At 48.2% G+C, this 15,138-nt stretch overlaps 1 protein-coding gene across 7 annotated transcripts in view; it reads left to right on the forward strand.

Annotated features, from left to right (window-relative positions):
* The first annotated feature begins 2,715 nt into the window (after positions 1-2,715).
* Positions 2,716-15,138, forward strand: part of PDE1C (phosphodiesterase 1C) — a 436,629-nt gene continuing 424,206 nt past the window's right edge. For 6 of the 7 annotated variants that reach the window (XM_066354395.1, XM_066354396.1, XM_066354397.1 and 3 more), the window contains exon 1: positions 2,717-3,242. In XM_066354395.1, the coding sequence (XP_066210492.1) occupies positions 2,843-3,242 (400 nt within the window). In that variant the 5' untranslated portion in view covers positions 2,717-2,842. Of the gene's footprint in view, positions 3,243-15,138 lie in introns of all 7 variants that reach the window. The other variant, XM_066354394.1, reaches the window with a different exon arrangement.

The following is a 15,138-nucleotide window of genomic DNA, read 5'->3' on the forward strand; positions in this document are numbered from 1 at the left end:
TCTCAGCGGGGGCTGTCTGCCGGCTCAGGCTGAGTGGGCCAAGTTCAGAGGCCGGAAGGAAGGAGAAGAGCTTAACCGAAGTTTGGTTAACAAACGTTCTGTCCGATTGATCAGTGAGGATAAAATAGTTCAGCTCGTTTACAAGGAACAGCATAGGACTTTGGAGGGTCAATGTCTAGGTCAGTGTTAGTCAACCTGGTCCCTACTGTCCACTAGGGGGCGCTCCAGCTTTCATGGTGGGCGGTCGCAGAGCAACCAAAGTATAAATAAAAAAGATAAATTTAACTATAGTAAGTTGTTTTATAAAGATTTCTTCTGCCAAAGTTAGCAAAAATCCGACATAAAGTACTTGGTAATTATTATTATACGCTTTAACTTGCTGTAACTCTGCTTTATCAATTTTATAAAGTAAAGTTACTTCCCTACTTTATAAATCACCATTACTGTGGAACCAGTGGGTGGTTAAAAATTTTTACTACTAACAGAGATACAAAAGTAGGCGGTAGGTATAAAAAGGTTGACTACCCCTGGTCTAGGTCATAGTCAGGTCACAGGCATCCTTGGGTCTTATCTAAGTCCTTTGGTCTTTTCTGTTTGTTTTATTTTTGTTTCTTGGTAGTAAGTTGTTTTCTGGGACATGAAGTGTGTGGGCACCACAGTTTTTCATTTGCATAGAGCTCAGGGAAAATTCAACATTCTCAATGGTAAAACTTTCAGCATCCAAAGGCACTCCATTGGTGACATCCTCACAGGATGCTGATGGGTCAGTCACTATCTTTCCAATGGCCCTCAGTGCAGATGCCGCTGAGCACCCACGGGTGGCGGTCTGGAGGGAGCTCTCCTGTCCTTGATGAATGAGGTCAGAGGCCTGGACAGGGACAGGCAAGAGCAGGAGACCACCCACAGCTGGTACGTCTCTAACAGCTTCCCCTAACCGAGCTCCAGCTGACCGGACACAACCCCATTTAACAACGTGTGAGTGGAGAAGGAGACAGGGAGGACTTCAGCTTTGCAGGCCCATCTCTTCCCGGCAGGAGGGGAGCAGGGAGGGTACTGTCAGCCGCAGTGTCCTCTCTGCGCCCAGGCTCTTAGTTGGAGCCTCCGTCCTACAGGAGCGTGTGTGTCTCCTGTGTGGTGAGGGGACTCTGGGGGCTTAAGGTATCAACTCTTTACCATTCAGGAGCATTACTTTATGTATCTTCCCAGTAGGTAGAGCCAAGTAGAATATGCCACTTAGGTTAGATCCAGAATGTCTCACCTTCCGTGCCCACCTTTGTGTTATTGCTGACGATGCCACGGTCAGGTCGGCTGGAAAACCAAGTCAAGGTGCGAGAACAGGAGCTGCTGAGGGGGATCCTTTCCTAGAAGCTTTGCCGTGAATGAGGAGTTTCTTTTTTAACCTGCATATCCATCGGGTGAGCACAGAAAGAATAAAAAAATGATTATAATCATTAAAAAATTAATACAGCCACGCAGACCCTGTTCATTCCTTTTGCCTGCCCTGAAAAGATGGGTGTGTGAGGACACTCCCTGGGGCGTCTGCGTGGTGTGGGGGTTGTCAGGTGTGTTCTCCTATATGGTGGCGAGTCCTTTGTGTAACGTTAGCCCAGGGCCCAGGATGTCAGCTTCTGCCGCCTGCAGGAAACGATGTCAAGGACCGGGGGCTGTATGGGGTCACAACTGTCTTCTCCCAGTTAACCCTCCGACTTGTCTCTACTTTAAATACCAGGGTGCTGGGTGCTGAGTGAGGAGGAGGGGAAGTTGGGTCCCAGGTCAGCTGAGAAATCCCTGTCACATCTCCCAACCTTACTTAGATTTGCTTTGTCTTGCACAGTTGTCTCTCTTCATAACTCAATGCCTGAAAACCTTTGGAATGGGGAGCAGTGTGGCAAGGACATTAGACCTGGAGAGAGGAGTTCCAGGCACAAGATCCAGCCTCAGTACTAACTAGGGGGCCGTGTGTGACATCCCGCGAGACCTGTCTGAGTAAGGGACTGAAGCTGGGACAAAACCCCAGGCAGCGCCTCTGCTTCTGGCCCCGCACGCGGCGTCACCACCTTTCCCCGGGCAGTCAGAGAAGGGATGGGGTGGCAAGGGCAGGCCTAAGAATAGGGACCCTGGCTGCTCAGGCTTCCTGCCAGGGGAGCTCCGGGACCCAGTGGCGCCTGCAGCCCGGCTTTTCTGTAGAGAACCAGCCAGGCTGGCTCCTCTCGCACCTCCGTGCCCCCCCCCCCCCCCCCCCCCCCCGCCTCAACCCACACAGGAGGGCGGGCAGCCTTGGTCCCCACAAAGGGGAGGCGCCCAGGGTGAGGGGCGTGGAGGAAGGCTCTCAGGGGAGGGGATTGCCAAACCTCCCCTGCGGGCAGTGGCGAGCAGGGCTCCGCAGGACGCACAGCGTGGAAGAGTAGCGATATTGGCTCTATCCAAAGAGAGTAACTGAGACGGAAACAAATGCAGGCTCCTCCCCCCACCGCCCCTGCTTGCTAAGCTCTCCATCCTCTCTGGGGACAGAGGCTTCCCAGCTGTGTCAGGAGGAGCTGGAAAGATGAGCGGACCTGGCGCCCCAGGTGAATCAAGTGCACAAACTAGAGAAAAAAAAGTGTCCCTTACTTAATGCCACGTCCCTTCCTCTCTCCACACCCCCAGTGAAGTCCCGGACAACCTGTGCGCACGGATCTATCCAGCAGTCCCCGGCCAGCCCCGGCTGTCAGGCGTGATCACCGCCTCGGCTGTCCTGGGTCCGCCCGGGGTGGGCGCGCCGCCCGCCCTCCCGGCAGCTTCGCCAGGGAGGGGCTGCACCCCGCGGGGTCAGAGGCGGAGCAGAGACTCGGGGCGCACTGGGATGCGGAGGGAGGCAGCTTTCGGCAGGCACGGTGTGTGGGTCCCAAGGGGAGCCGCGGCCGCTCACCTGGGCCCAGACGGGTCCGCGGAGATGGGCTCGGTCTCCTCGGCGCTGGCGCGGTCCCGCAACACCGTGGAGCAGTCGGGCTCGTCGCCGCCGCAGACCGAGGCACCGTCGGCTGCTCCCGGGGCTCGCAGAGACCCATTCGCGCTCCCCAAGCCCCGGAGGCTCGGACCGCGGCGGGGGCAGACGTCCGCCCCGCCCGCAGCCTGGGAGGCTCAGCCGGCGGCCGGGGTCGGGGAAGGGCGCGCGAAGTTGGCGAGTCCGGAGCTGTCCCCGGTGCTGAAGCGAGCGGAGAGCATGTCCCGGCCGGCCTCGCCCGGCAGCGGCTGCGCCTCGGGTGAGTCCCTTTATCCCGCGTAAGGACCGCGGGTAGCTGCTGCCGGGGGACCTGGGGTCGGGGGTCGGCGCCGCTTCTTGCCTTAGGGGAGAAAGTAAGCCTCTGTCTCCCAGCGGGACCTTGCTTTTCTTATTCTCTTGCGCGCAACTTTCATAAATTAAAACTCATTTCTGGTTCAATAGCGGCTTATGCCCGAAGGACGGACCATCGTTCCCAAGGTTTAACCTGTAGCCGGCAAGGCAGCCTGGGATCCCTGTCCCCAGCCCCCAGCTGGCACCACGGGAAGGAGGTTTCCCTGTTGTCTTGGAAAGACAAGGATAAAGGAAGCGCCCTTTCCTCTCACTTCCCAGGGGAACTGGAAAGAGGGCTGGAGATTCCTTCTCGTCCAAAAGACTTAGTGCCATGAGTGAAGAAGGAAACCGGTGTTTGAACTAGTCTTTTCCGAGCGGCCTTGGGGGTGGGTGGCTGGGGAGGACATTTTTAGGGTAGGTAACAAGGAAGAAGGGGAAACACAAGCTTTGGAGTCAGAGGTGGATCTGAGTCTCCATCTTTCCCTGGGATCTTGGACAGGATAATCTCCTAGTGCCGCAGTTGTGTCTTTGACACGGTGGATGATAAGAGTATCTCACTAGGTAGCTGGGAAATGTAACCACCCACAGTGTATGGAGCACTCTGAAACCGTCGTGGGCTACTGAAGGTCTCTGAGCCTCTTCAGCTGAAACTGAAGGGAATAGTGAAAACTTTTCCATTTTTAGTTTGATGTATTTGAAGGCTCCATTTCATGGGAGCAGGTCCTGGTTTGTGTAAGTTGATACCTGTAATTTTTAAAAAATCTCTCACATTAGCCCTCCGGCCTCATCTGTAGAACCCTACTTTATCCCAAGCCAGGCTGTGATGCTCAGTGCTGTTATCTATTATTGCGTTTTCAAGGATCCAGTAGATTTAGTGGGCAAAGCTGGCTCCCCCAAAGAGAGGTTAGTGGAAAGGGGCATTGGCTCACACTTCGACTCAGGAGAGATCATTCCCTTAAGATTTATCCTTGTTCCCTTGAGAATTTTCTTTTAAAAAATATTGTGTTTATCAAGTTTTGTTCAAACAGTCTTTTAAAACAAAAATTAAAAGATATATATGCACATTGTCCTTGCGTTGGGGGATTTATCATTGGTAAATAAGTAGTTTTTTTTTTTTTTTTTCCCCGTTCGGTCATGTCTTTTGGGTATTAATGGAAAGAGAACCAGATTTGAAGTCAGGTTATCTGGTTCTACTAAGCTCTGCATCCGAGGGCAGGAGACCTATATTTCCTAAGCCTGTACCCTCTGCTCTTTTAAAATGAGCACAAATAGAGTTGCACTGTCTCTTATGCCATAATTGTCAAAGGACATCATGGAGATACAAGTGGTTTTTTAACTAGTTACTGTGTAACTGTAAGGCATTATTAAGTACTTACCTGGAGGTTTAATAGATAACAGTGTGTAGGTGCAAAGTTAGGTTTTCTATAATCTTATCCTGGTCTGTCAGTGTTACAGCGGATGAAACATGGACTTCTTTTGTGAAATTTTTCAATACTAATTCATGTGCATGAGAGAGTGAGAGCGAGAGATCAGTTGAATTACACTATACTTGATCTTAGCTAAAAGGCCACGAAGTGATTGAATTATAGTTATATGTATCTCTGGAAGACTATCTCCATATTTTTTTTCTCACGCTTTTGGTGATGTGGATGGAAGATTTGGGTATTGCAATTCACACATTTATAATGTCCGAAAGCCAATGTCTAGGAATTTGCATAGAAATCACTTCTGTTCTGGATTTGATGACTACACCTTGGAAATACTATGAACTTTAACGTGTTGATTGTACAAGAATTAATTCTTTCTATTCTTGTTCCATCTCTTGTTAGGGGAACCAAGGAAAAGTGCATTAGTCATCAGAAGGAGGTGTCAGAATATGAAGGAAGAAACAGTCACCTTGGCTATTACTGTGCTGGTAATTAAAGCCAGAGAACTTTAAGGAGAAAGTAAAACCCAGGGTGCAGAGTCAGAGCGGTGAAACCAGTTGTCTCCTCACCTCAGTTTGAATGTTTGAGCCTCTGGGATTTGTTGTATTAAGGATGGTGATGGTTTCCTACTCCTCTCTCATCATATATTTTTTTTGTTTTTGTTTTTGTATTTTTCTGAAGCTGGAAATGGGGAGAGACAGTCAGACAGATACCCGCATGCGCCAGACCGAGATCCACCCGGCACGCCCACCAGGGGTGATGCTCTGCCCACCAGGGGGCGATGCTCTGCCCCTCTGGGGCGTCGCTCTGCTGCGACCAGAGCCACTCTAGCGCCTGGGGCAGAGGCCAAGGAGCCATCCCCAGCGCCCGGGCCATCTTTGCTCCAATGGAGCCTTGGCTGCGGGAGGGGAAGAGAGAGACAGAGAGGAAGGAGGGGAGGGGGTGGAGAAGCAAATGGGCGCTTCTCCTATGTGCCCTGTCCGGGAATCGAACCCGGGTCCCCCGCACGCCAGGCCGATGCTCTACCGCTGAGCCAACCGGCCAGGGCCCTCTCTCATCATATTGTGAAGATCAAATGAGATGTGGTGTTGAACCCAAGTGGGGACCTGCCATATATTAACCATGGTTTCAGGGCTGCGTTCACTTACTTACCCATCTTTCTCTCTGCTTCACCTGCCCAGCCCCTGGGGACCACTTTTTTTTTTGGACAATTTCTAAAATGTCAGGGTAATTACGATGCGTTACCAGTGATGCTTTCATTTGGGATTATATTCTCTGGAAATTTTTGGCTGAATGAAAGGATGATTGATGTGAAAATACAGCTCTCATCATTTGAAAGATGGGAGGGTGGATGGGCGCAGTGGTGATGTCACTAGGGCCTTAGTCTTCAGCACCCAGACAGCTCCTTGTTCCGAGTTAATTTAACCGGACACTAGCAGCCTTCTAAAAGCTTAGATTAGTGACAGGCAATACTGATGAGACCAGACACGTGACAGGCAAGTGCTAGCCCCCTGTGTACTTGGCATTAGCTCCAGGAACTGATGCCTCCCTCTCACCCCGACCCCCTGCCTTCCTCCTGGGGGGCCAGCCAGGCTCCCAGTGTTTTATGGAGACTGAGAAGTCTCTGAACCACCTCCCCTTTGTTCTCTTCCCTGGCAGTTGCTGGAGTCGTTGCTTCCAAAGGCAGTCTCCATGCAGGGCAGGGACCACAAGGCCCTAACGAGTGTCAGGTTATAGGGCTCTGCTCCTACTGGTGTTTGCATTTTATTAGAGGCCCAGAGCTGTGGTCCTTTGGAACTTTCAGGCCATGTCAGCCTGCCCTGACGGAGGCAGCAGCATTTAAAAATACTGTGATCTCCTGAGCCTGGGCAAGCGGGTCAGGTGGTAGAGCAAGGCGTGGGTGGGTGTGTAGGGCTAGCTCCATCAGGGGCTGTCCTCTGGGCCTCTGTAGACGCACACAGGTGGCAGTGGCCCCTCAGCCTCACCCAGGTCACTGCCAACACAGCTCACATCGGGTCACTCATGTTCTGCCCTAGGAACCAGCCCCCGCCCAACGCAGGGGAAAACTGGTCCATAGGGGTTGTCACCCTTGCCAGCAAGGGTTTTTGCTTTTCCATTCTGTCACTTTTTCCAGGCCAGGCTAACTGCGGCTCCCCAGGGAGAAGGCAGGGAGGCTGTGCTCTGTGCCCTCCGACTCTGCTTCCGCAGCCTCCTGTCCTGGGCCAGTGAGGCTAGTAATTCTGGGTCCTGAGAGAGAACGGTGCGGAATTAAGAAGATAGACTCAGAGAAAAGAGGATGGGATTGGGAGGCCTCTGCAATGCTGATGGCAAGATCAGAGAGAGCGAGCCCCCGATCTTTGCTTTATTATTTATATATAGCATAGACAATTAAAGCCTTTAATCCAATATACACATAGGGAAGTCTCTGATACAAAGCCACTCATCTGAGGCATAAATTGGATTCCTCATAACAGTGCACCACCCTACATCATGCAACAGTCAAGGGTGTGGAGAAAAGCTTAGTGTTGAAAAGATCTTAGTATTAAGAGAGTGGGAAAGGCTCAATCCCAAACCAAGCCTTAGGCTACAACGACCCGCCAGCCTACAGCCCGTCTCCCATGGCCTCCAGCCTTTGCTTTGCTGTCCTCAGTCCTGGAGACCCCTCCCCACCAGACAGGAAGGGGGAGGGGAGAGTGCCAAGTGAGGAGCCCCACCCAGACCTCTGCCCACACCCCACACACTTCTCCAGCTGTCCTGTAAGGGAGTGACCCCCCAGTCCAAGGCGAGTCCTAATTTCCCCTTTGAGAAAAGTCCTCAAAAAATTATTTTAATGGCCTGCTTGAACCTACAACTTTTGAAGGGACTAGAAAAAAAAACAAACCCCACATGTATAATTTTAATACTTATTTTGGTTTTTTTTTTGTTACATCTATTTAAAAATCTGAAGTTGTAGAGAATACATTAATTTAGAATGTTCCTTTTTTCCACTCTCACGTTTCATAAAACAATTTTGTTTAATCCTTTTACGTGCATTTTTGTCACTACTGTCATTGTCTTCACTAACACCATTTTGGGGTCATCAGATGGTGTTCGGGAGCATGCCATTTGCACGTAAGTTGTCTGAAGGGCAGTGCTTTTTGGATCTGTGAATAATGTCGTCCCTGGAAATTTCCCAAGGCAAGTGTTGACGGAGGCCTGGGTCTCAGCCATTCAGATTCCTTTCTTCTCCCCTTTTTGTGAAGCCCGAGTTCTAATCTGCTAGAAAGGAGACTACAGAGCCGTCCTTTGTGTGTCTGAATACCTTAGGCACCACATGTCAGTGAAATTGTATGGTATTTTTTTTTTTGTGACTGGCTTATTTCACTTAGCATAGTATCTTCAAGGTTCATCCATACTGTAGCATGCCTCAGAATTCTATTTTTCTTCTTTTATTAAGTGAGAGGTGGGAAGGCAGAGAGACAGACTCCTGCCTGCGCCCCACTGGGATCCACCTGGCAAACCCCTACCGGGTGATGCTCTGCCCATCTGGTGCACTGCTCTGTTGCTTGGCAACTGAGCTATTTTAGCACCTGAGGCAAGGCACTAAAACCATCCTCAGCACCTGGGGCCAACTTGCTCCAACCATTCAAGCCATGGCTGCAGGAGAGAAGAGAGAGAGAGAAGGGGAAGGGGTAGGGTGAAGAAGCAGATGGTTGCAGAGGTCTCAAACTCGCGGCCCGCCGAACAATTTTGTGTGGCCCGCAGACTAATCCACGAACTACAGTTTCTGGTCGTTTTGTGACACTGAAAAGTGTTGCGTAACAGTTGCCTTTTGTAGACCTAGTGAGGCCCGCCGAAAGGCTGTGATCTTGCTCTGCGGTCCACATGCTGAGTTGAGTTTGAGACCCCTGGAGGGCAAGACCTTTCACCAGCAAAAAGATTACAACTTGCTGAAGGCTCTGATGAGTGTAGCTTTTTCTTAAACAGTAAAGTAATTTTTAATTAAGGTATGTATGTATTTTTCAGTTCTAATGCTATCACATACTTAATAGACTACAGTATAGTGTAAGTATGACTTTTAAATGTACTGGGAAATAAAAAATTTTTGTGTGACTCATTCTATTGTGATACTGACTTTATTGGGGAAAATTTGGGTTGAACTTGCAACACCTCCAAGGTTTGCCTGTAATTCGTCCCTATGCATTGCTGAGTGACATTATATTGTGTGACTGTGCTACAGCTTATATACTTGAAGCTTTTTATGGTTTTATTTTGTTTTTGTTCAATTTGATTTGGAGTTATCTTAGTGTATATATAAATCTACTTTATTTATTTTTTTGTGGCAGAGACAGGGAGAGTCAGAGAGAGGGACAGATAGGGACAGACAGACAGGAAGGGAGAGAGATGAGAAACATCAATTCTTCGTTGCGGTTTCTTAGTTGTGCATTGATTGATTTCTCATATGTGCCTTGACTGTGGGGCTACAGCAGACTGAGTAACCCGTTGCTCGAGCCAGCAACCTTGGGCTCAAGCTGGCGAGCCTTGCTCAAACCCAATGAGCCTGTGCTCAAGCTGGCGACCTTGGGGTCTCAAACCTGGGTCCTCCACATCCCAGTCCGACGCTCTATCCACTGTGCCACTGCCTGGTCAGGCTATATAAATCTACTTTATAAATATAAATATATTTTCTATTTTTCCAGATGGCTATCCATCTGTCTCAACAATATTTATTAAAATGTCCATAATTACTGCATTGATTTGGGACGGTTAACTTTATCACACACTAAATTCCCTGAGTACCTTCAAATCACTCTGAATTGTCTATTCTGTTTCATTAATCTATCTATAGGTCAAGATCCTGGTAGGAAATGGAATTCCACTCAAGTAGTTTAAATGAAAGGACTTTAAACAGAGGCATGGCCAGGGTTCAGCGAACCTACAAGGAATGTCGAGGCATCCAGAGACTAGCAAGGGTGGGCAGCCATTGCACGCAGGCTGAGGGAGCAGGAAGAGGAAACTGTCAGGTCCTGTGGGAGCCCAGCCACGCAGGAGGGAGCATAGTATTCAGGGAGCAGAGCCACTGCCTGTATCAGGGAGCGGGGGAGGAGCACCCCACCTCCCTCTGTTCTCACCCTCTGATCTCTTAGCATGGCATCTGAATTCACAGGAAGCCAGAGGGCAGGTCAACCCATGATGTCCCTAGGACACAGGGCAGGGAAGAGAAGGATGGACAATGAGGCGTGGGTAATAACAAGTAAGAAGCAGCACCACAGTGCCCCCTGGCTGTTCCATGCCTGTACCACACTGTTCTAATTACTGGGGTTAGTAAAACTAGTTCCAGCTCATTGCTATCCCTCCTCAGAGATTTTCTGGCTGTACTTGCTTGTTAATTTTCCATATGAATAATTAGAACCCATTTGTCTAGTTAAAAATGAAACAGAGATAAAGCCCAGTTTGTTGATACATTTGTTTGGATTAAAACAGATTCGTATATGAACCCAGAAGAAAATTGGTATCTTGATGGTTCCCAAGTATCCTTTCTATGGACATCCTTTACATTTGTTCAAGTATTTTTCATGTGTGTGTGTGCGCATGTGCACACTTCCGTAGTGTTTATAGTTTTCTACACATAGGTCCTATATATATATATCTTTTTAAGTTTATGCTTTGGCGTTTGTTATGGCTGCTGTTTGAATGGCATCTTTCCTTCTTCTACATCATGTAACTGGTTTTAGCTGGAAAAAAAATTGTTGGATTTTAAAAACTACTTTATATGGATTTTGTACTTCTGCATCTTACTGAATTTTCCTACTGTTTGTAGTAGCTTATTGGTCAGTTCTCTTGGAGTTTCCAGATATAGAACCATGTTATAGGAATAGTTTTATTACTTCCACTATTTATGCTTCTCATTTTTTTCTCTTATCTAATGATGGTCATAGTTACTTTTATATTACCTCCAGGACCAGGTGAAATGATAATAGTGAGAGTGGGCCCTATTATTTCTGACTTTATTAGAATGTTCTCTTTAACATAAGTGTGTATCTATATACATATTATACATATATATGGAAAAAATACACATTAAGGAACATAATATCATGTTAAACATATATGTCTACGTACATATATATCATATATATTTGTACATATATGTATATATGCACAAAAAATTAAAGATTTCTATTTATCTGAAAAATAAAAAAAAAATCAAGAATAGGGCTTGAGGTTTGTCAAATGCCCTCTTAGTCCATAAGGACTTGGTATGGCTTTTCTCCCTAGATCAATAAATATGAATAATCAATAGCTTTTCTAATATTGACCTGCCCTGCTTTCCTAGAATTGGCTTTGCATGCATCTGACATACTGTTGTAATGTGCTATTGCATTCTGTTGGTTAATGTTTTATTTAGGGCTTTTACATTGGCATTAAGTGAGATTTGTCTTTAGTTTTAACTGTGTATGAAATATTTATCAGGTTTTGCCATCAACGTAATACTTCTCTTTACCAAAATAACTTAGAAGTTTTTCTTTCTATGTTCTAGACAAGTTTAAATATCATTGAAATGACCTGCTCTTTCAAAGTTTATATACAGTGTGTCCGTAAAGTCATGGTGCACTTTTGACCGGTCACAGGAAAACAACAAAACACGATAGAAATGTGAAATCTACACCAAATAAAAGGAAAACTCTCCCAGTTTCATACCTACTCAGTGCAGTTCGATGTGGGCTCCATTTCTTGCCCTACACACATCCAAACGATAGTGAAGTTCTTGCCACACACGGGTAAGGACGTCTGGTGTAACAGAGTGAATAACGCCTGTGATTCTGTTTTAAGTGATTAATGTCGTGGCGCTTCGTTATAAACGCGCCGATATTCACATTGCACTTTGGTCACGGATTCGAATTTAGTGAGCCACAGAACACACTGAACTTTCCTCTGTACCGTCCACATCTCAACTGGCATGGCCATGGGCTGCTCCGCTGTATACACGGTGTTACATCATCATCTGCGCATGCGCACATGCTGCCACATCATCCTACAGAAACTGGGAGGGTTTTCCTTTTATTTGGTGCAGATTTCACATTTTTATCATCTTTTGTTGCTTTCCTGTGACTGGTCAAAAGTGCACCATGACTTTATGGACACACTGTACTTCTTTTGGGAAACCTTGGACCTGGTGCTTGTTGGGAGGGGGCAGTTTTTTTTGACATCTTTTTCTTCTCTAGATAATGAGACCCCTTACATTTTTTTATTTCTTCGGAGGAATCTTTAGGCCAAATCTATTTTTCTGGAAAATTATTTATTTCATTCAGGATTAAACAAAGAAACCGTATAGATGCAGACAACAGTGTGGGGATTCCAGGAGGGAAGGGGGGTGAGAGAAGGGGGAGGAGGGGGGAGGGGGTACATGGTGAAGGAGGGAGACTTAACTTGGGGAGGGGAACACACACACACACATACAGATGATGTGTTGTAGAACGGTGCGCCTGAAACCTGTGTAATTTAATAACCAATGTCACCCTAATATTTGGGATTGAGTAGTCTCTTACGGCTCTTTGCGTTTTCTTTAATGTTTAAGCAGAACAGGCTCCCCTACCAGTGAGTGGGCTCCGCACATTCCTCCCAGCCACCCCAAGTTTCTGACTTCTAGGTTCTGGGGTGTCGTCCGTGTCTTCCCTCCTGTCGCTTACACATCACCTCCTGCAGCTACACTGGATTCTCCCTGAGTCCGTTCCTCCCCAAAGTACCTCTGACCGGAGATCGTGGCTGGAGCAGTCTATGGAAGTTTCAGGGGCGGAGGGGACAGGTAGCTCTGAGCCCAGCCCAGCACACAGCTGTAGTCAGACTCCACTGCTCCTCCCCTCCCATCGTGTGTGGCCCACCTCTTGTTGCTGTGCTCTCCTCTCTGTCCTGCCTAGTCTGCTCCCCTGCCCCTCCCAATTCCTCCTGCTCACTGCGGCCAGCCGGCTTTGTGGTTCTCTTCATCTTCCTTTTCCTGCAGTCCGAAGGCTGGGGCTTATCTTTTCACACGAAATCCAGCAGTAATGGCTCCCTGGGAGGATGAAATTTGGATATAAAACAACTGACAAATTCAACTCTCCTCTGTCTGTCCAGCTAGATTTTATTTTTAATGAAAAAAAATTTAATTGACTTTTAAGAGAGAAAGGGAGAGAGAGAGAGACAAACATCGATCTGTTGTTCCACCCATTTATGCGTTCATTGGTTGATTCTTGTATGTGCCCTGACTCAGGATTGAACCCACAGCCTTGACATACTGGGACAATGCTCTAACCAACTGAGCTCCTCACCCAGCTAGATTATACATTCCAGTCAGTTGTGAGGGTGGGAGTGTGGTGGGTGAGGAAGTGACTCTTCTGAGATCTTGGGCACTGTCCTCAGTTCAATGGAAAGCATTCTTTTCTCTCTCTCTCTTTTCTCTTTTTTTTTTTTATTTTTCTGAAGCTGGAAACGAGGAGGCAGTCAGACAGACTCCCACATGCGCCCGACCGGGATCCACCAGGGGGCAATGCTCTGCCCATCCGGGGCGTCGCTCTGTCATGACCAGAGCCACTCTAGCGCCTGGGGCAGAGGCCAAGGAGCCATCCCCAGCGCCCGGGGCATCTTTTGCTCCAATGGAGCCTCGGCTGCGGGACGGGAAGAAAGAGACAGAGAGGAAGGAGGGGGGAAGGGGTGGAGAAGCAGATGGGCGCCGCTCCTGTGTGCCCTGGCCGGGAATCGAACCCGGGACTTCCGCACGCCAGGCTGACGCTCTACCACTGAGTCAACCGGCCAGGGCCTGGAAAGCATTCTTGACTCCCACCAGGACTCCCTGTCTTCTGGGGAGAGGGCCACAGCCCTGACCACCAGCCGGTGAGGTGTAGAGTCAGCCCTGTGCAGTCCTCCTCTTTCCCTCTCCTCTTCCAACCCAGATTACACCCACCTGTGCAGGGTTTGACTGGAGGGCGTGTCTCCCTGTCCCGGCCAAGGAAAACTAAACGGCTCCAAGGAGCACGCCCACAGTCCCACATGCGTGCACACTGCACAGTAACTGGAAACCCTTCTGAAAAGCACTGCTTTTCATTAACCTTGCAAAAATGCAACTTCAGCGTTTCATACAGTTGGGGTTTTGGGATTCTACTTTTTTGCATGATGGGCAGGTTTTCTTGTAAACATCAGTACGTCCTGCTGAAAGAGCCAGTCTGCAGCAAGCTTTGCACAGCACGCCTTCTCCCTCACGTACTGGACGTAGAGGCCACCAGAGGCGCCTGGACACCTGCGGCGTTCTCCTCCTACTGTTCTCCCCGCAGTTTGCACCTGAGAGGATTGCATTTGAGCGTTTTACTTACTTTCCCCGGCTGGCCCAAGAACCCCTGGGAAGAGCTTTCTTCCCTCTGTTTTTAAATCCCAGTGTCCGACGCTGGCTCACGCAGCTGAAGAAGTGTGGTGGACAAGTCACAGGAGAGGCCGGGGAAGGAATCAGTGTATTGCTCTGACAGGCGCCTGCTGGTGCAGGGGAAGCCAGGGGCTGAGGCCAGGAAGCTACTTCTTGGTCTTGCCTCCAATTTGCATTTGGCCTCGGTGGGGTAAGAGACTCAGCTTCTCTGGGCCTCTATTCCTTTTTTTTTTTTTTTGGATAAAATGAAGGTAATGATACTTGTACTCTCTACCTCATGGGGCCGATGAGTTTATCAAAGAATATAATTGACACTTTGAAAAATAGATGGAGCTGCACAGTGTGATGACATTGATCTGGTGCCCGGGGGACAGGTGTGCATCTAACGGATACACAGCTATCCTATCAGGCTCCTGACTTCCCTCCGATCTTTACAGCAGAGCGCATATCCCGAAAAACTCTTCCTACAGATTCGTAGAGTGATTGATCTACTGCAGCAAACATCTTTTTAAATGCAGAACTGAGCTTGCAGGAAATCAAAGGAAACTCTTGGGAATTGGAACCAAAACCTTTGCATGAAACTAGGACTCTTGCGAATGAATGAATGAGCTAAAAGAAATTTTGCCTGTCAACAAAAAGGAAAAAATAACGATAGGTTATTTATCTATTTTATCTTGGGTTTAGGTGGAGAAAAAAAATAGTTTCTTTTAGGCTTTTATCTCAATATGTATAATGTACGAACATATGCATTTGGGTAATATACACTAACGCACAACATAACGGAGACGAAGGTGGGTGATGTCCTGCGTTCCGGGCAAAGGAAATGTGAACACCTGCTGGAGAGACAGGTCCTCCACCTGTCGCACAGGGTCCCACGGACAGTTTTGTTGAAATAAACTCCCCGTCTAAAGTTGCAGCTACACACTGACGGAGAATGAGTCACCTTCAGATGAGCATTCTAAAGAAAAGCAAGAGGCATAGACATGGACTGTGGTGCAATCCCATTTCTAAGAGAATAAATGCTC

Source organism: Saccopteryx leptura, chromosome 12, assembly GCF_036850995.1.
Source record: "Saccopteryx leptura isolate mSacLep1 chromosome 12, mSacLep1_pri_phased_curated, whole genome shotgun sequence".
Lineage (NCBI taxonomy): Eukaryota > Metazoa > Chordata > Mammalia > Chiroptera > Emballonuridae > Saccopteryx > Saccopteryx leptura.